General features: G+C 40.2%; 1 protein-coding gene across 4 annotated transcripts in view; it reads left to right on the forward strand.

Moving 5' to 3' along the window:
* phkb (phosphorylase kinase, beta) overlaps positions 1–21,907 on the forward strand; it is a 110,706-nt gene that overhangs the window by 6,538 nt on the left and 82,261 nt on the right. For all 4 annotated transcript variants that reach the window (XM_065953174.1, XM_065953172.1, XM_065953175.1 and 1 more), the window contains 5 exons: positions 7,876–8,014; positions 12,390–12,489; positions 16,714–16,821; positions 18,445–18,525; positions 21,667–21,782. In XM_065953174.1, the coding sequence (XP_065809246.1) occupies positions 7,876–8,014; positions 12,390–12,489; positions 16,714–16,821; positions 18,445–18,525; positions 21,667–21,782 (544 nt within the window). The remainder of the gene's footprint in view (positions 1–7,875; positions 8,015–12,389; positions 12,490–16,713; positions 16,822–18,444; positions 18,526–21,666; positions 21,783–21,907) is intronic.

The raw sequence follows: 21,907 nt of genomic DNA on the forward strand, positions 1-21,907 counted from the left end.
TGTGTGTGTGTGTGTGTGTGTGTGTGTGTGTCTGTCAGTGAGTGAGTGTGTGTGTTTTGTTTTTTGTTTTTTTTACAGAAATGACATAAAACGATAAATAGAGCTTAGCGTGCAACAGGTGTAGCTCTCAGTCGGAGATGATTTGCTGCTATCAGCTGGTCCAGCGTAGCCTGCAGCATCAGCAACACAGAAACCCCACAGATTTACAGACGGGGAAAAAAAAAGCCTCCAACAGATTGCACTGTGTCGGGAACGCAGTGTAGAACATTGGGCTTGTTTAATTGTTGTGTTGGGTGGCGCCTGCAAGCGATTGTCCAATTCTAGTGAGGGAACAAAGCCAACATTGTTATCGCCGGCACCCAGACCTGCCTGCCAATATACCTGCTCTCCTCCCGACAAGGGGGAGGGAGAGGGGTGGATGGGGGGTGAGGTTTAGGGTGACAATGACAAAATCAAACTTGATATATTTTCCCTTCTTTCTCTTTCGTTTGCTCTTTTGTTGCAAAGCCGCCCCCAGCAGTCTTAAGCCGATGCTGTTGTGATGGGGGGGACTTGTTTTCTGTTATCAAGAAAAAAAGAAACACACCAGGGGAATGTTTACCTCCATCTCTCATCACTCCATCATCTCTCTCTCTCCTCTTCCTTCATTACCTCACATCTCCACTGCTTCTTATTTGTGTGGCAATGTGGCCACACTCCATTGACTCAGCTGGCTTCCTGATAAAACTGGAAGGCAGAAGGCGCGATCACGCTGCCGTCTGGCTCACACAGATTAAGGAACGAAGAAAACATGTTGTTTTTTTCTTCTTCTTCTTTTTTAAGTCATTAGGAGTTTGTTGCTGAAATACAAAGTTATATGAGCAGTTTTACATTAACTTTTATTTCCACACTATTCCTTAATCTCTTTTTTCCCTCTGTTTTCCTCAAACTTCATGGACTGTCCTGCCTCATCTTTTGAGCCATGCTGTGAACATTTTCTACAATAATGATCCACTTAAATCTGAGGTATGACCAGTACTATAGCCTGCTGTGGTCAGGGATTTATTAAACATTATTTTTAGAAGTATTTAACGTCACTGAGGATTATTTTTACCGTATTAATATTCAACTGAACACAATTCAGTTGGTCTGACCGATATGAGATTTTTGGGGCCGATACCGATATTGATATTGGGGAGGGAAAAAAAATGTCCGATATCTTTTTGATCTATGTTTGCCACATTGATTGTGTTGATCCCTCAAATGCAGTTATCAAACACTATAAAAGATATATAATGAAGACAAGATGGTCACTCAACTGGAAAGTAACTTTGCATGTACATGCATCAGCGCTTGACACTAATGCTTGTTGTAATCCATACAGCGCCCTCTGCTGGTGATAGAGAACAGCTAGTGTAAAACAATGAAACTCAAAATGAAATGCTATTTGACTGTTGAATAAATCTAGTGATATCGTTGTATATCTGCCATAAAGTTAGCCGATACCGATAGTCACTGGATTAGCTAATATCGGCCGAAACTATCGGCTGGCCGATAAATCGGTCTGGCTCTAATAAACACGATGATACTTGCATTGGATTCAGTTTGTCTGTGTATATTGTATCTGTCCCTATCTAATAAAACATAAAATAAAATACCTTAAAAATCAACAATGTAATGCCTAAAAATATTTAGCATTGTTACAAAGTTAAGTTGTCAAAATGTTGAAGAAGATCAGGTAAGCTTCAATCATCAAACATGTCCTGACTTTAGCCGTCTACCTGAGTGATATTTATCTTTTCATCTCATCTTAATCTATTTCAAATACTATCAGCATAAAGATATGAAAGGTAAACTTTTCTTTTGAAAAAGTGACATAAACCTCAAATAGCTGTCAGCATTTAAAAAGTTTTAAACAACTGCATTTGTTTTCATTCAATAGTAGCTCATGTGGTTGAAATATTATTGCAATAAACATTATGAAAGCGTCAGCTGGATGTGACAGAGTTATTAAATTCCCTCTTTTGTCTTGACTCATCGACTCAGGGGATGCACAGATATCTTCTAACTCTTCTATCTTTCCTCTGTTTTATTTTCTTTCTCCTCTCAATCTATCCGTTTTTCTTCTTTCTCATCATCTCCTCTCATTTTCTCCACCCTGTCTGTGCAGGGAAATGGCCCATTGTAGAAGAGCAGACTGTGAGCGTCTGAGACATTAGCAGCTGATTTAGTGGGACATTAGCTTGATGGATAGCTCGGCACAAAACTCCCAACAACAGTTGATTTGCATCCAGAGAAACTTTCCGTCTGCTACCGAGCAACACTCAGCACTCTGGTCTTTTATGTTCTGCGTCTGGCGATGACTTTCACAGCACTGCTGTGCACTAGATGAACTCAGTCCCCTACGCGAGCCATATCAGAGCCACTCCGCTAAATCTTCTTGAGATTTTTGGTTAAAATACTTATTATAAAGACGGATATTTATAGCCTCTTAGCCTAATAGATTATAAATACTCTATGAAGCTCTCTTGAGTTACACTGGATAAGAAAAAGAGCCTCACAGTGAGAATAAAACACAGGATAACCTCTTTCTAATCTTTCCCAAGATTACAGTTTAATTTTATACTTATTCAGCAGAGGGGTATAACATTAACCACAAAATATGCTGAGGTTTAAGATGAAATGACAGTTTGTTAGAAAATCATTAGATATTCGCTTGGCAGTAGCTCCAGACAGAAGTATGGAAACTGGTCTGGTTGCTGGAGAGGTGCCAGGTCACTTTTAGAGTACTGCAAGGCAAGGCACAGAACAGCCAACAGCTGAGGAGCGCTCCCTATGAGCATCCCCCTCCCTCTGACATCTCTCCTTTAATGCATGTCCATGTTTGTGTATGTGTGTATATTGTGTGAGCATGTCTCTCAATGAGAAAGTGTAAACTTGAACTTCCCCTCAGGGATTAATGAAGGGAATATTTATTTGTATTCTTTATTGTTGAATGGTTGAGATAACTTGATGGGATAACAGAACACAACAAGAAAAAAAGGAAAAGACAATAGAGAGACGTACAAATGATAAATGCCACAATAGTGTTCATATGACTGAAACGAGTCTCCTAGTGGAGATATCATTTTGATTAATGAAAAAGAGAGAGATTGGATGATAAGCTAAATTAAGAAAATAGATGAAGTGAACAGGTGTAATATTTCCTCCCTACCGATTCAATGTCCGTTATTTTCATAGTCGTTAGTGTGTGCACGTGGAGAGGAATTTCTGAAAAGTTCTCCTCCTGGTGTTTGATGTGGAACTAGAGTCATTGGGATTTATCTGATTTTTAAAACTCCTGCAGTCTGAGTCCAGGCTAAGAAAAACTACATTTCTGACAATGCTACATAGATCCTTTACTTTCCCAGTGGAAAACACACAGACACACACACACACATGCACACACACATGCACACACACACACACACACACACATGCACACATGCATACACACACACACACACATGCACACATGCATACACACACACACACACACACATGCACACATGCATACACACACACACACACACATGCACACATGCATACACACACACACACACACACACCTCTCTCTTCCCATCATCTGTGTCTCCATCCATCTCTTTCTCCATCACTCTCTTCCTCTCTGTCTCTCTGTAACAAACGACAAAGCAGAATGGATGTCCCCTTCGTTTGCAGCAGCATAATGTTCTGATGAAAAATGAAGTGATCCCTCCAGACAGATTAGTCATCAGTGCGGAGACCTCTGCAGGAGAGGAGGGCGTAGGTGTGTGTGTGCATGTGTGTTTATTTGTGTGTGTGTGTGCTTGAAACAGATAAATTGCCATCCTGGAGGCCTTCTGTATGAGTTTGTAATTTTTCGGCATATATTATTGGAGGGCTGCGATCTGTTCATATTAAGAGCTTTCATCCGTTGTTCTGTTTCAGTAACTAATGCTGAGTGGGAACTTTAACCATTTTTGTCTAACATGATTCATCCATTTGGTGCAATCAGACTGTCACAGTCATGCACGTCAGCTGGAAAAGTCTCTATTATTTCAAAGGACATGCTTCACAAGGATTCTGCTGAAGACTAAATTATTTAGAAATTCTGTATTTCCCCTTTACAGTAAGCGGTGTCGGTTGTTCTGATTCATTTTGTTGTTTCACGTTCAAATTACAGTAAGTATGGCGTGAGGATGTGTGTTTGTTCTGCCCTCTGAGTCTGCCTTCTCATCGTAAACAACAGTGCATGGTGCAAGAAAGTCCAAGCCACATCCCCTTCCAGAAAGGGGCGTGGTCAGACACAGCTCATTTACATATTTAAAGGTACAGACACAGAAACAGCCTATTCTGAACAGGGCTGAAATAGAGGGGTTTATAGGCATGATCAAATACAGGATCAGAGTGGATTTAGAACAAGAAATTTACCAGACCTGGTTTGGGCAGCTCTGAAACTTATTTAACCTTTAAAGTCTTAAGAACTCAAGATAACAGGGATATATCTGTTTGAGAACATAGACTGTTCGGGGAAAATGACTATTCCTACATGCTCAGGCTAATTCCTTAGCTGGCTTTTTAGAAAGTTGAACACCGGTTTTCATATGTTTGGATTGAATTTATGGCAATAAGTGACCCATGTTCTTTATTGGTTAGACTTTAAGCCATGAGAGCTTGTTGAACGCCCATATCTCAGCTGCTGGAATGAGCAGTATGGAGATGTTATTTTCTGCAAAACTGTTTGTAAGGGTGAAAATAAATCGACAAATGCAGACACAGATCTGCAAATATGTAGAGCAGTCTGTAAAAATGCTTATAGTTATTAATGACTGAAACAGGTTGCTACACTTCTGCTGTATGCAGTGGTTGGAGTGGTGCCTGAAGAAGTGGGTATAATCTTATTTTTTATTAAGTGTCCTGTCCAGCAGAGGATTAACAGTCTCTGTTACTAACAGTGACATAAGACTCCTCTTCCTATAATTAGTTTGTGCACCTGCTAGCCAATTAGAGACAGAGTAGAGAGGGTCATCCCTTCACCATCCTAGGAATTGCAGCATCCTAATGAATCAATCAATTAGTGGTGTGAATCAGATGAGATTGAGAAGTGGGTATACTTCATGGACTCTGAAAAACAAGTGGCTATATGCTGTATATCTGTGCATACCCTGCACTACACCACAGGCTGTATGAGATCCATGGGAAAATGGATCAACAAATACATGCTGGGAAACAAAGACGTCTGGAAAGGGTTTTTTGCCCTGAGCTTAGACTCACAGGCTGATTGTGGCTCACGTTCATCTGTCAGCCTCGCTAGTGACTCGTTGGCGTGAATTTAGGAATTCATTTCAATCAAACTACAACCCTCATAAGGAGTGTTTTTTTATGTATGCTTCTGATACAATGAGGGAGAAAAGCTGATAAGAAGTGGGTCGTTGCTTGAGTTATTAGCATTCATTGTGCAACAAATCAGCTGCTAGCAATTCACAATGAATGGGGGCAAATTCTTATATTTCTAATGCACGTCAGATCTCTTTCAGTTGTCACACACTTCATCACGGTATGGACTGTTTAAGTGTTTGTGGGTCTGTGTACTGATTACTGAATAGTGATTAGTGAATATTTTTTTATCAGTGCTATCTCCATAGCCCAGCCCACCACAGTCTGCAACAGCAATCCTGACGTCATGCAGGGTTTTACCATAAATATATGGTACATTCTGCTGTAAAGTTTGGTATTTTTAAATGGTTCTCTATGAAGATTGAAACACTTTTGGAGCCAGTCGAAATGCCCTCACCAGGAATTTAAGTTTTTTGGATCTTCAGCTTTGGCCTTATTTTTCAGCCTTAGTGGTTTCAACTTGGCGCTGTTTATAGTTTTAGAAATATTTCACACACACACACAAAATAAAATCATAATGGCCCACAGCCAGCTTCCTCAAATAAGCTGGTGTCTTAACTGTATTGCAAACTACAAGCCTTGTTTCTCTGCTAGTGAAAATGATCCACAAAATCTGGATTCCCAGCTGGATCTCTCCTGGAGAAGGCAGATTTCTTGGCAATATATTCTCTGTGTTTCTAAGCAGCTTTTAACAAGTTGTTACGTGCATGACAAAGACTTCAGACAGAGGGAATGAGAGATAATCATGTAGAATTGTGTGTAATCCAGTTTGAATTATCCAAAGTTTGACTACAATGAACACAAAATGATCATTCATAAGTCTAAGTAAGTCCACCTCTTAACATCTGAGATGTGTTGAAAGTCCCACTGTGGGGAAAACCTGAGCGCTCTCCTTCAGTCTCCTCTGTCCCTCCACCAGTGAAGCAAACTAAAGCACCAGTGTTAAACCAGTGGAGACACACATTTGCAGGGTACTCTGCTTGAGTTAAATCCATGATTGTCTACAAAGCTTTACATGCATTGTACATGCTGACAATCATTTGAGCGCCTAGTATTTATTTCAGTAGTTTCTCATTTGACAAGCCGTCAGCAAGTGTTATTTTTTTTTCTGAAGGTAGTTTCATCAAGAGCATGATGTTGAGTTTGAGTTTCTGTGTAAGACACAAACATGCAACACAGGAGGAAGTTTCTTTGGTCATTACATCATTTCCGCTCTGATGTTGGTGAAGAAGTAATCGGTCTTATTTTCTAAGTATTTTTGCAGTTGACATCCTCCCTTCATCATAGAAAGCAAATACCCACTAGCACTGTAATGAATTGGACTATTCAACTAAAAGTTTATACCCAAATGGTAATGATGAAAGTGGTGAAATATAAACACCAAACACAGAGCAAGTCAGCTTTCACAACTCACTGTCTTGACTATTGTTGCCTTTTAAAAACATTGACATGAGAAATTCATGTAAGACTCATGATTCCACCTAAATTGAATCATGAGTCTAAGTGATAATACTTATCTGATAATAGTATCTGTGTCTCTATTTTTGCCGCACACTCACATTTCAATACCAGAGCTCATACATTAACTTGACTTAAATAGGCATCTATTTGTTGTTGCTCTCTTAAAGTGCTTACTGTCTCCATAGCAAGTGAGTTTATTACATTAACTTTAGCTCACTGTCATCAAATAAAAAAGAGCTCTGCCGAAATTCATTTACGTGACCTTGAATTTAGCATGATTGAATTTGATTTAATATTGTTATTTGAGGCAGAATATGCAGACAAAGAACTCTGAGAAGATAATGAGGCACATTCAGTGAACAGCTGCACAGCATGAGGAAGGCCCAAAGGTCAGGCAGCGGCAGAAAAAGGGAGGAAAAGGAGCTGCAAAAACCTGCTTGAGAAGCAGATAAAAATTATTTTATTCACACTTAACAAATGCAGACTAGCCTTGGAATTAAAGAGAAGTAGAAAACCCACACATGCCGGTTGTCCATTACTGTGTGCAACCTGAGTGACTCCTGGGCTGCTTCTGTGGCCCGCAGACACCTCTAAACAGAAAAGGAATGACTCCACTGGATCCAAAAGGCATCAGATGGAGAATAATGCAGGTGTGATGGGAGTGATGCAGCTCGAGAAAGGGTGTAGGAGTGAACACAGACAAACTGAGGTCATGCAGAATGTGAGGGGGCATAAAAAGTGTTCTTGCACTGACAAACAGCAATCTCAGTGAGATACAGTAATGTGTACATTTCAGTCATCTGGGCTCGTTTGGGATTGTTTGCCTACAGACCAGGTACATTAGGCTACACTAGCTGAGTCATTTTAGAAAGCCTCTAATTTTCTCATTTTCTCAAAAGCTGATGGAGAGTTGCGAGTCTGTTTCACATAACGTGGGTGTAAGAAGAGAATGCTGACCAGTTTTGCATGAATTCTTGTGTTCTTACTTCCACTACCTCTCTGTGTCTCTTCATCTAGTCAAGACCACCATTTTGAACTACCAGAGTCCCACCACAGGCCTGTTCCCAGTCAAAACATGCTCCAACTGCAAGGAGGCCAAAGTCCGGGACTCTCTGTACTGTGCTGCTGCTGCCTGGGCTCTGTCTATGGCCTACCGGTTCGTACTTAACACACACACACACACACACACACACACACACACACACACACACACACACACACACACACACACACACACACACACACAGATAAACCTTTAAGGATGTGATTCATTAGTGCAGAATTGAATGGGTCTTGTTATGTGGCTCCCTGCCTGTTCTCCTGTTGTGTAACATGACACAATAAGTGATGCACATTATCGTCTACAGGTTTCAGAAAATGTGTTTCAACTCTTCTGGGTCAGTACCAGTATGCACCGGAGATACCTCCTGGGTACTAAAGCTGCACTAAGCAACTTTTCACTAGCCTGAAATCAGTCAATAGCCCTAAAAGTGGAAAAAACTGACGCCATTCACACTCCTGAAAGGTTAACACAACAAATTGACCATTCCCATAAGGACAGCCTTTGTTCTTGCTGTTTAGCTGCAAAGCTGTCCATTCTCATGTGGCACATGTGCTGTTTACAGTGAAAACGGTGGAAGAATAATAACTTGAAACCTTTAAAAGCTTCTGTACCAGTGGGATATCATACAGTGTAAACAAACAGGCTGTTTGCCAGACTAAATTTATCAATGGTAGGCAGCTAGCTAATAAGGATTTTATTTCATATCATTGTATTTAAAAAAAAAAAAAAACAGAGGCTTAAATTACATGTCCAACTGAAAAAGATTGAGAGATAAAGGCTAGCTGTGTGTGAAATCTGTCAATGTGTTTGTTTGGTTTGCTGGAGGGTAAACCTCCAGAGGCGCTAACATTAGCATCAAGGAAGGACATGACTTGCTTTAAATTTGGGATTTTAACACAACTTCTTACAAACACAAGCTAATGTGTTTGGTTAATAATATGATCCTTTACATTACAAACGTATAGAATGTAGTTAGCTTGTTAGCTAAAAATGCTAAAGGCTGAAGCTTTTGTTTAAACAGATAGCCTATATTGCTTTTTTTCCTTCTCTATTTTGGTCTATAAAAGTCTTATAGACACATCTCTTTGTTGCATTATGTTAATAGTAGTCCTATCTCTGTACAGTGGGGTCAGGGAAGGTGTTTAGTGAATGCTCCAAAAAGGAACAATAAAAGGTATGGATTCCTAATATTGTATTTTTATTAGAGGTGCAACTAGCAATCTTTGAAGATGCTGGTATATATGAGGCACCCATATTTAAGACGCTCTGGGTTGAGGGTCACCAAGAGGGAAAATGGTTTAAACTGTCTTCCTGCGTGATGACCACTGCGTGAAGTGCAGACTCAAAGCCAACACGCTGCTGCTCACTTGTTGTTTTTAATCAAGGAGTCTCATTCAAACCTGCCATCCACATGTTTTTATTTTTATTTTTTTACATGTTAAGAGTATAGCCCTTGTTTTCTTCATCTTTTGAGTGATTTATGGATGTAGGGATTTATCATGCAGCTGTAGTTCATAGAGAATTGCGTACAGGACAAACGAAGGATGCTAAGTTAAAAAAGTTAGCTGGTACAGTTTTAAAGCTCTCCTCCCCTGAATCCCTCTTTCTTTTTTGACTTTTTGTTATTCTCCTCTTGCTTCTGTTTCACGCTTTCTGCCTCTGGTCTCTTACCGGCCTCTGTCATCCGAAAGGCTTTGCTTTTTAAACACACCAGGATTATCGGTTCAGGGAGAACACTTTAGAGTTTCACCAAGAAAAAATCTAAAGGCCCCCAAACTCCTTTATCAACTGTCCCCGCACTTGACGCCTGCATTCGTCTGTGATTAGTTTCTAGGGAGAAGAGCACTTTCACAAAATGAGCCTGTAATAGGACAGAGAGGGAGGGAGGAGAAAGGACAGAGAGAGCGCTGAAGAGAGGGGAAAAAATTGCAGACAGAGAGGGGAAAAAAGGGGGAGATGCAGAGAGAAGGTGATGCTAAAAGGAGGAGAATCACGTGGGCAGAGGGAGAGAGGGGAAGCTATTGGGAGGGGGGGGGACAGAAGTGGAAGATGGAGAGAGAGTCAGAGTGAAGGACTGAGATTGAGGGGAAAGATGGAGCGAAAGAGGGGGGTAAAAATAGAGAGTACTGCAGTGATGTGACCAGCGGCAGATCCCAGTCATCAGTCATGGCTGCCTCCTATTAGAATTGTCACTGGGATTTAATTAAGATAATTCTCATCTGACAGGCTTGCCTACTGCCATTACTTACCTCATGCCCTGCTGCTGTTCTCTGTGTGTGTGTGTGTGTGTGTGTGTGTGTGTGTGTGTGTGTGTGTGTGTGTGTGTGTGTGTGTGTGTGTGTGTGTGTGTGTGTGTGTGTGTGTGTGTGTGTGTGTGTGTGTGTGTGTGTGTGTGTGTGTGTGTGTGTGTGTGTGTGTGTGTGTGTGTGTGTGTGTGTGTGTGTGTGTGTGTGTGTGTGTGTGTGTGTGTGTGAGATTCCCTGACTAGACTGGCACTTGGATTTGCCACTCACTCCTTCTCTAAGTAGACAAAATACCTTTTATCCCCCTCTTTACCCAGAGTTCTTAGAATATTTTATTTCTTTTTTCATCACACTTTATAGGTTTTACTATTTCATCATGAACTCAATTTGGACTGATTTACCAGCTTCAAGAACTGACACACACTTTCTGAAATCCTCGTGTAGTTGTCTCAGCCATTTGTCTTTCCCAGATTGATTGTAATTAAATTTGAAGAGCTGGGTATGTTACTGTAACCCCCCGGGTCACTGTTGGATCACCTCATGCATATCACACAGCTGCTTACTGGTATCTCGGTAATGAATGCACAGTGAAGGACGTCCACTGATGAAAGCTGCCGGCTCTATCTTCTGCCTTGCTATCAGGTTTGATGTGGAGGGGTCACATCTAAAAGGCAGTGTGATTAATGTACATGGTATCGCTGAAATATAAACAAGTTTCACCTTTCCTCTGTCGATACCTCACGAGTCATTATTAGCTTGGCCTCTGTAATGTAAATCTGAGACCTTCCATCCCACTGGGAACTGACTCTTAATAAGATCACTGCTACAGTCATTGATCGACTTCGGATTGGGGTCTTACCTGGATTATGCTTTGAAACATCACAATAAAGAACAGTCAACACTAAAAAGATGCTCTAGAAGGGATTTCTTTATTATAGTATATTTTATCTCAGAATTTAGGAATGGTGTGTATACAAGCCTATATGGCCTATTTAATTTGGTATTTGAGAATAACCATCATATTCTTCAATAATGAAATTCACATCTTTTTTTCAACATGTGACACTTCAGTGTGTTTGTGTGGCCTAATTGCTTTGCGGGCAAACAATGTAGAATTGGTTTGCCGAGTGTGGCTATAGCGTAAGCGGTCCTAACACCGCCAGCCTTCAGTCCTCCATGCAGGTTTAAAATCCACAAGCCTGTGCTGACTCTGGTTACACATTGTTCCGGCCGCGTTGTTATATGCCAGTTAACCTGCGCCGCTCTTTTGAGATACGACCGGTCTACTCTGCCGAGCTGCAGTCCCGTCTCGTGGGAGGTGGATGTGTACAGCTTACAAACAACATCTAACCTGCACGACCTTCATATAAAAAGTATAACTAGTTTAAACTACAAGTCGATCTAGTGCTGAATAGCGAGGGTGACTGTGTATTGTCGTTTAGTCCACTAGTAGCAAAAATCGCATGGATTCATTTGAGAAAATGAATGTCTACAAAAGTGTCAGCAACCTACTGGGAGACATCTAATCATCCAATTTTTTTTTTCTTTAAGCATGTTTGCGAGACCAAAACTTGATCACAAGTCATGAGTCACGATGAATTGAGTCCTCATTTATTTAGTGGGCTTAGATGTGGTCGTTTGGTATGAACTTAAATTCTGTCATTTTCATTGTTATCACCTTAAACATTTAAATAATGTGGATTAAAAGAAAACTAACTCTCATGTCTGATTTTGACTGTCTGTCAGAGAAGCATCACATCATGATGTTCTTTGTAGTCTGATGTACTTCTTTTTGTTCCTCAGAAGAAAACTGCAGTCAATTAATTTTGAATCTCTAGGCTCATACCTTCACTTAAAAATGCAAAACCAGCTAACAATATTGAGCACCAAATGTCGCATCCCAGAATATCTAACATCTGTGCATTGTGAAAAGCAACCTGGAACATGAAGGCAGTGTAGACACGATGGCTCCACCAGCAGTAGCTTTCTTGCCCTGTATTGCAAACATCAAGGAATTTATCGCTTTGATTAACTTAAATTTTTCTTCAAAACACTAATCAGACAAAATATAGATGATGTAATTCTGTTCCCAAATAGCAATGATTACTTGATGGTGAAAATTTGATGATGACTGATAGAAGAGACAGCCAAGAATATAAGGTTGGCAGAATTAGAAGGTGTTCATTGATTCATTTTGTGTCCTTCCTGCTCACTCCATCATGCAGACGCATCGACGACGACATGGGGCGTACTCATGAACTGGAGCATTCTGCCATCAAGTGCATGAGAGGCATCCTCTACTGCTACATGAGGCAGGCTGACAAGGTGAGTGTTTTAGCTCCTGGTTTTCTCGCTGCAGGTTTGCTTGAAGGCAGTTACACAACATATTACAGAACAAACATGTTCCCCGAGCTGCTGTTCATCAAAAGCCTCTCAGAGCCGGTGCTTTGTACACATCCTCTTCCTTCCTCATAATGTATTTACACAAACAAATCACCAAAGGAAGCCGGTTGCTTTGGTCCCGAGGGTGTAATAACCAGCAATCTGTTAATTACAAAAGACCTTTTTGTTTAAAGGGGGACATTTCACGCCACGTCTAGAGAAAACTGATGCATGCACATGAGCAGGCTGTGAAAGAAAAACGGAAAAACACTCATTTTTATTAAAAACAAAAAAAGCTGAACCGGATGCATCCGCTAAAGAATGGTTTTTATTCTTCATGAACAGGATCTTTTCAGCAGAGCATCAGCCGGCTGTGTCACCATGTTCACGCGTGTGTGCACTGTGTGCCTTTGAAAGTCATTCTGTTTCATCTTGTCTCGACCTTGACGACCTAATTTAGGGGAGAGCTTTCCTGTGTCTTAATTACAAAGCTTCGTTTACACAGTTAATTACACAGAGCAGCGTTCGTTACGGCCCTGTCTTCAACACTTACAGGGAACATGGCTTTTTTTTAATGGAGACGTGCCACAGGGCCACTGCTGGCCAAATGTCACAGAGAGTATACGGCCGATCAGCCATGCTCATAGACTGTAGAAAGGAAGAGGGTGTGACTACCATGACATCAGCCACTGGTTTGTGGACTTCTGATTTAATGCCTTGATTGACATTTTCTGCTTGACAGGTTACCATGGTATCATAAACTGATTTGACTATAAAACATGGATGTAGTCTCAGTCATGTCACCCATCACTGAGAGGGGTTTCTGAAGAGGGGTTAAGAGCTTAAGCACGAATGCCCCCCCCCTCCCTCCCCGTTCCCCCGCTGGCCTGCTCCTAAGCACGATTACTATTTGTACATAACGTCGTAATACAACACGTGTGGCTTTATGTTATTGTGACGTGTGCTCAGTTTACAGACGGACTCGAGAAAAAAAGGAAAAAAGACGCGCAGTCACAGAAGAGAACACCATAGAGAACATGACAGCTACTTACTGACTTTGTGGCTTATATTGAGTCATTTTAATCAGATACAGCCATAAATACATTTTAAAAATTAAAGAGACGAGTTTGCGTCCGCACATCGGAGGACATGACAGCTACTTTGTGTTTTTATTTTGAGTCATTTCAGTCAGAAACAGCCAGAAAACTCCAGATTTCTTCATAATAAAGGCTGTCAACGATGTGTACCCGCGTGCTTGTGCATGAACTGTACCGTGCTGAAGTACACGTCTCCGAAGCGTGTCAAGGCCAAGGAAGTGTACCTTACTTAAGCATGGTACGGAGCGGTCACACTGGTCACACGAGCTGGACTTTTAAGGGTGAAGCGTGCTAAGGCACGGTACGGATTGCCAGTGTGACCTTGTCCTAAGAAGTCCAATGAATCCATGATGTTGGAAATCTTATCTCCACATCACTTTCAGTCAAAAAACAGGCAAAGAGGTGGAGTTGGGGCGGGCCAAATTAATCTTGTTTGTTGGCTACAATGTGCCCACCTATCAGATCATCTGCCCCCTAATAACGGAAATTTACGCATAACTCTTAGCCTTAATAGAATCAAAATAGATGCTTTGTCAAAAATAATTTGTAAATATTTTTATTTCTGGCATGAGCGCTAATAGAGATTCCTAGGCCATGCTCTAAATGTATCCTGTCAAAATCTAAATGGGACTGTCATTTACTAAATGAACATCATAATGTTTTTTAAAAGTTGAAAAGTCTTGAAATTATGAGGATATAAACTCACTAGGAAACAAAGTCATTTACATCTGGTTTCATATAATCACTCTTCCCTTCAAAAGCAGTGATGTCGCCCCCTGGCAGCCGTTAGAAACAGTGCAAAGTCAAGGCACCGGCTTCACTCTTGAAACCAAAAAAGGCTCCATCCTCTTCTTATCTGGCCCTGGTGTATGTTATAGTAATGGTTGAAAGTGAATTTAGGTCATTCTACTAAAATAAGTCAGTTTAAATTAAAAAGATAAATATAAAGATATAATTTTTTTTTTTTTTTAAGAAAAAAAACTCCAACAGACATTGTATTATACTTGCCCAACACCAAATGGTGTACAAAAATTTTGCATCTAAGCAGCAAGTTAAATGTTTACCTGTAGGCAGAACAATCCATTAGAATCAGGTTTAAATAAATTGATAGTAAATAAGGTGTCTACTTTCTTTGTAAAAAAGTGTGTTGATGTCTTATAATTCAGTGCCTGTGGTCTTAACTATTATTAGCACTGGCAATACAGTACTAAGCATTTGTTTTATCACTTTACCACAAGTTGTTTTTGAATAACAAAAGCATCTCCTGGTAATGTGTTGGAAGAGAGGCAGGAGTTTGGTTTTGGCGATCAATGTGAAACAAATGCTCAAGGGCAGACTTTTACTATTTTTTATGACTGAGTGAAGCAGCAGGCATTGAAGAGTTTCTCTAATTTGAAGCCCATATTGGCACAATGCAGCACTCCAAACAATAAGCAAGATGTGTGTCCTCTCAGAATATCCCCCTGAGTGGAGCCACTCGACACGGTGGCAATCAGAGAGGCCTCTACACACAAGTAGGTTTTAGGGAGGCTTTAACAGCATCACCTATTGTTAATTGCTGGTGGAGGAAAGTTTCTGTCTCAATATCCCCCCCCCCCCCCCCCCACACACACACACACACACACACACACACACACACACACGTACTAGCCGCTGTGGGATAGCAGGAAGTGGAGCAGCTTGTGAATAAGTAGGACAGAGGGTCTCCATTGTGACCTGACGAGGAGAGAAAAAGGTGGGCAGGGTTATAGTGCCAGAGGAAAGAAAAGATTAAAAAGGGAGAGAGGCTAGGAATGAGATAGAATCACAGAGACCATGGGGGGGGAGAGGAAAGAGAGGGTGAATAATAAAAAGTACCTGGAGAAGAGAGGTAGAAATGAGGAGAGAGGGAGGTAGGGTTGTGGAAAGAGAAAAATGGAGACAGCAGTGGGAGGGGGGAGCAGCAAGAGAGGTGGAGAGAAAAGAAACAAACGAGGGAAAATGGGACAAAGGGGCCAATTATTTATAACTCTGCACGACGGAGCAGGCGGCCCTGCCATAATTGGGCTAATAGTCGAGTTGATGCTGCAAACACACACACACACAAACAACGTCCAACAAACCACATTATATCCCTTTACATTATATCAGCCCGCTTTATGACTCACTGTTTACTGTTTCAATTTAACTTGAACGGACTTGATGTACAGCGAAACCTGCCCTGTGATAACTTTAATACATTCTAATGAATTACAAATACACTTTGAGAGACTTCATCTAACACGCTGTTAATGCAGTAACGCAGATTCATGTCAGCTCATTCATCAGTACCCTGGGTCACTTTAAGAATATCATTTTATTATAAGGCTGTTTAGCCCATTTTTCAGTTATGTCTGTTATGCAAATGAATGCATATTAGACTTAGACTTTCTTTATTGTCATTCAAACTTGTACTTTACAGTGCAGATAAGAACGACATTTTGTTGCATTTGACTCATTTTTATATGTTTCAAAAACTAAGTTGTAACGCAGGCTGTTTAATGGGAGGAGACTTATAAAAGATGTTAAATAAAACATTGTGTTTATTAAAAAAAAACATCCTCCCCCTGTTTCTGAATCAGACATGTGCATTATATATGATTTAAATGACGGACCACTTTTTTTTAAACTAAATTTATTTCTTCACTGCGTATAGAATATAGGTCTGAGAAATGAAATGTAAATTTACCATTTTTTCTCATTTTTTCACTGTTCAAATCCGAACCTTAAAGAGTAATTGAAGTAGATTTTTTTAGTTAATTGCAGTGGAAAACAAGAATTAGTTGAAATGCAGGCATTAAAATTAGTGTAATAAAAAGTGAGATTAAAAAGTGGGCAAAGAGGTAGCTTTAATACACAACAAAAATAAAACAGCCGTAGGAGAATATCAGGCATCACACCAGACTTTGTGATGTGTTCTTGTCTATGCTTCACTGTTTTATGCTATATGTTTTCTGTGAAAATGAATGTCCTTCCCGCTGTCCTCCTCTGCTCTTTCCTGATCCTCCACCTTCCTCTTTGTCTCTGTGTACCCATCTTTTGTAATTAACAGGTGGAGGAGTTCAAACAGGACCCCAGCCCCTCCAAGTGTCTGCACTCAGTGTTCAACGTGGAAACTGGGGACGAGGTTCACTCCTACAACGACTACCACCACCTGCAGGTCAGCAGCTGTGTGCAGACACGTCAGAAGGAAATCTGAAATTGAAAGCAGAAAATGAAAATTTGTTTTTATGTAAATGTGCAAAACCACACGATATGTTTTTGTATTTTTCCTGTGTGCATTACTAGCTGTCCAATTCAATGACATTTTCAGCATGAGCAGTTATATACTCAGTGGTTTATTACATGTTATAAAGGTGACAGGCTAACATCCTAGCACACTCTTCTGGCAGTATGTTCATGGTCACATTTCCTATGTACAAATATCATTTTAAAAAAAGCTTGTCTGTGGTCAGAGAAGAAATAATAGGAGATGGAAACATTGAATTAACACTTATATGACCAAAGTAGACATTAAATCTTTAAGCCAAAGATTTTAATTTTTTTAGTGACATGATAGCATGTCCATTAAACTCTATTGTTTCTTGGTCCCTCAGCTCGGGATGTAGGGACGGCTGTAAAATTGACTTGACCTATTTGACTAAGAGGTGTGTGTGCATTTAACCGGCACTAAAACAACTTATTCTTCTGTCAATGATATTGACAAAAGTCAATTTGATGTTTAACGGTTGGATGGAGAATGCATTACTAGTGATGGCTGGCCGATACTACAAGTGAGCTAGATAGAAAATCCAAATAGAAAAACCTGCGACAAAAAACCCCAAACCCAACAAAGAGTCAGTCCTCAAATAGCTGGAAAAAAAATGATAATTATAAAACAAGAAAAAGATCAACAGCACAAGAAATTATAGAGATTTACTAAAAACAGTTTTAAAAGATCAAGTATTTGACAACTCCTAACCCACTGTTCTGCTACTTAATAACACCTCATCCTTTGAGTTAACCACAAGTGGGGGGTGGTAACAGGTACTGCAGTTTCACAATGTATGCCTTGTTCTGCTCAATGGAACTCATGTAATCATTTCCTGCCTATTAAAAAATATTCAATAAATATTTGAACACAAAAAAAAGAAATAATGCTAAAATAACTTATTGATCTTATGATAAGTAATTCAGACCAAATGTACTTACAGCACAAATGAAATGGCCTTGCATTAAGAATACAGGAAAATACATTTCTCAGCCTCTTTTAGTTAGAAGTAAAACATCATCTCACAGATTTAAAAATAATTGTGATTTGCATTCTTCTATTGGAATAAATGGTTCTTGTACTTTGGAATTAGTTAATACACCAAATAAACAGTGTACTTGTCACAATATGTGAAAAGATCAGAAGGGTAAGATTCTTGAAATCAGACCTTCTGACTTTGACAAAAGAAAATGTTCATGTCAATATTGATTTATTAAACAACTTCATGAAGGTATGAGTTATGGTTTCAGCCATTAAGAGTAACTCTCTTCTAATTCATGTATCATGTTTATTCAAGTTTTACTTTGATTTCTTCACCAATCCTTTCACAGTATATGATTTTATTGATGATACAAGACCAATGCCAAAGGTCTATAAACTAATATTCAGCTCACATCTTACCCTGTACACCATGTGGAACATCAAACAAACTGCATTTACACATTTCCAAATATGCCACACTGAACAAATGACAGTAATGTTTTGGAATAAAATATATTCTTCTCTTTCCGTCTCTCTCTGTCTTTTCTTTAGATTGATGCTGTTTCTCTGTTCCTGCTGTACCTGGTGGAGATGATCTGCTCTGGTCTGCAGATCATTTACAACACTGATGAGGTAATCAACACTCTGAAACCACTGCCTGGGAGATCAATACAGGACGTTAGGGATTTAAGCCCAGTCCTGTTTATTGGTCTGATATTTTCAGACCAATCAGCGACCCGTATCCAGTTTAAACCCCACATAGATAAAAAACAACTCTCATATAGATTATTGTGTATTTGCTCGAGTTGTGTTTTTTTTTTATTTCAATACATTTGAAGTGACAGTTATAGTATATGAACTTCATTTATATTTTTTACATTTCAAATCCTTTAAACTATTTGGATTTAGCGGTAAGTAGCAAAAGGTTTCTGATTGCAATCAACTGACGACCTCTTCCCTTACCACCAACTTGAACACCAAGGGCCCCCTCTTGAGTCAGGGTTCAGGTTTGTCTGTCGTATTACAGAAACAAGGTGGTTAACAAAGGTTCATTTGGTCAAACAGCCAGAGTTTGATGTTGAACTAAATGAATAGGTTTTGGAAAAGATCACAGTTTTGGTCAAATAACAAGTCCATGTTTTTAAATGGGGATGCAAAAAACAGACTTTTGGGTGAAAGCCACATGTTCAGAAAGACATTAAAACAACTGATTCTTCTGTCAATGATATTGACCAAGGACAAATTGATGTTTAACAGTTGGATGGAGACTGCATTACTAATGATCGGTGGACAATATTACAAGTGAGCTGGATAAAAAAAATATAAATATAAAAACCAGCGACAAAGGGGAAAACCCTTAAGTACCTTCCACCTTTAGAATATCCAACTGGATGTTTTAAAGTAAAATTTAAGGGTTTATAAAGCCAGTTATCTGCACTCCCCTGCACAGATCCTGAAGCAGACACAAGCGCTGGTTCGGAGGGCAGTATCTCACTTTTATAGCTTGGCTCACAATTATATTTTTCCTGAGCCGCTCGATTGACTTTCAAAGGGAAAACGTTTAGATGATTTCATTGTGGAGGCTTAAATGTCCTCCTGGGAATCGAACCGGTAACGTCTTATTTGGCAGCACACCAACCCAGGCTATTACTGAAGCTGTGGTTTCCATGTGAGTTTGATGTATCTGTCCGGTGTGATATTTTTGCTCTTTCTCATGTTTGGCTCTTAGTAGAACGAGGAGGTGACTTTGGCTGTTGAGCTTACACACTGTGCTGTTTATTGTGTGGCCCTGAGGAGCCGTTGGAACTTCATTAATTCTGTTAGTTTTTTTATAGTCTGCTCATTCACAGCTTTACTTACTGCCACAGAGTTGGGGAAATTTGTGCCGCCGGTAAGAGAATCCATTTGTTTACTAGATCAGGCTTATCTTAAGAAAGCGAGGACGTGGTGAAACATTTTGCCACTAACCAATTAGTGCGTGCACTTTGTTTACAGAAAGCCCTCCCTAATTACCTCTCATTTCTCCATTCCTCATTGCTGATGGCAAACAAATTGACAATATAGCTATTTTTATGAGGACAGTCCTGTTTGCATAGTGGTCTTAATTTGCATATTTAAACAATGCTTATTAGATCGTGTAATTCAAGCTGAAACACTCTGCACCCCCCCCCCCACATACTTCTATTAACAAACATCAGATCCAGTGTGCAGCAGGACTTGTGACTTTCTCACTGAACCCATTTACTGTTAAAAAAACGATTTCATTCAAGGCTAATCACATAATTAAGCTATCTTTAATGAATGCTTGTTAGCTGCTACTGCTTGTGAAGTTGGCCAGCGTTAGCTCGCCTCAGCTTGAAGCTGCACTGCAGTATTCTGTTTTTTCCCTTCTTGAGGTGGGTATAGAAAGGCTGAGGCGTGTCCTCTGAGAAGATGCACTATCGACCTCCTCCTAGATGCCATTTACACTTTCACGCAGCATGAAATGGAGTGTCTCATTAGCCCGTGTCGGTGTGTCTTCATGTATAACACATGCATTGTGAAAAAGAAACAGCAGACATGCACAAACTGATTCTGAAAATGCACCTGTGTGTCTGCAACACCTCCAAAACCTGTCAAAATAAGAACTTTGAGGGCCAGTCGTTTCTCGGCAGAGAGAGTCTTGTTTGTCTTGTTTGGCCGGTAGGCAGTAACATTCATTAAGATACCATTAAGATACTAAAAAGTCCCGCTCGTTAATCACTTTGCTCATAAAAAACCCCAAACGAGAGAATCAGCACACACACACCTTCCTCTGTTCCTCAGCCTGCTTCACTCCCTCTCTCCCTGCCCTCCTTCACATGCTGGCCTACTTAAATCCTACACAGGTTGTATCTGCTTCCCTCCATCTTTCTCTCCTCCACTCTCTCTCTTTTTCTCTCCCCCGCTTTGTCATTTTAGATTAAATCTCCCATCAGTCAGGCACACGCACACACACACACACACACACACACACACACACACACACACACACACACACACACACACACACACACACACATACATACATGCACTTGCTACTTTCATGCTGTTTTAATGATTCAAGGCCTTAAAGGCATCACACATTTTATGTCTCTCTCTTTTAGTTCGTTCTTTTTTCATGGGGCACCTATTGATTTTGACATCTCTCTCTCTCTTTAAAACAGTGGCTCACTCCTCAGCTGGTGTTCGCAAAATGAAGAATAAATATATATAAAAAAAAAACCTGCCTCCCTCCATGAACTTCAAACATCTTGGAGACCTTATTGTTTGGCTATGAACACAAGGACACTGCAAATGAGTTTGAAGAGTTTGAAAGAAAAAGGGCATCACGCCGATTATTAAGATTGGGCTCTGGATGGATGCTGTGATATGTGTCCGTTCAGTATGAAGTCATACCTAATACCTTATTACACCTTGTGTGTTAGCTTCAGGGTGATATCGACCTTGGACGTTAATTAGGTATCAGCTTTCTCGTCCACTTCAGTAACCTTTTTAATGAGAGAGAGAGAGTTAAATACCTCGCACCGGATCAATATCAAAGGTCACAAATGAATATGTGCAGGTGTAGCTGCAGCTTATATAATGTGCATTCTCTGTTTGTGTGTCTCAGTACATGTTTACTTCCTGCAGCTCTGCAGGAAGTGTGTGGGTGTGTGTGTGTGGGTGGGTGTGTGTGTAGCTGTCTGTACTGCATCCATTCCCAATGTCCCCTGCCTTCCTGTGTTTGATGTGTGTGTGTGTTTCTGTGTGCAGGTTTCCTTCATCCAGAACCTGGTTTTCTGCGTGGAGAGAGCCTACAGGGTGCCTGACTACGGCATGTGGGAGAGAGGAAGCAAATACAACAACGGTAGCACGGAGCTGCATTCCAGGTCAGTAAACAGCTCAGCAGCACATAGTAAATATGTCAAAGAACAGTACACACAGTGGGATCCATACATTTTTATTTACAACTACCAAACAATATAACTAAGTCTCATTTCGAAGGAGAACTTTG

Source organism: Labrus bergylta, chromosome 3 (genome assembly GCF_963930695.1).
Source record: "Labrus bergylta chromosome 3, fLabBer1.1, whole genome shotgun sequence".
In the NCBI taxonomy this organism is placed as follows: domain Eukaryota; kingdom Metazoa; phylum Chordata; class Actinopteri; order Labriformes; family Labridae; genus Labrus; species Labrus bergylta.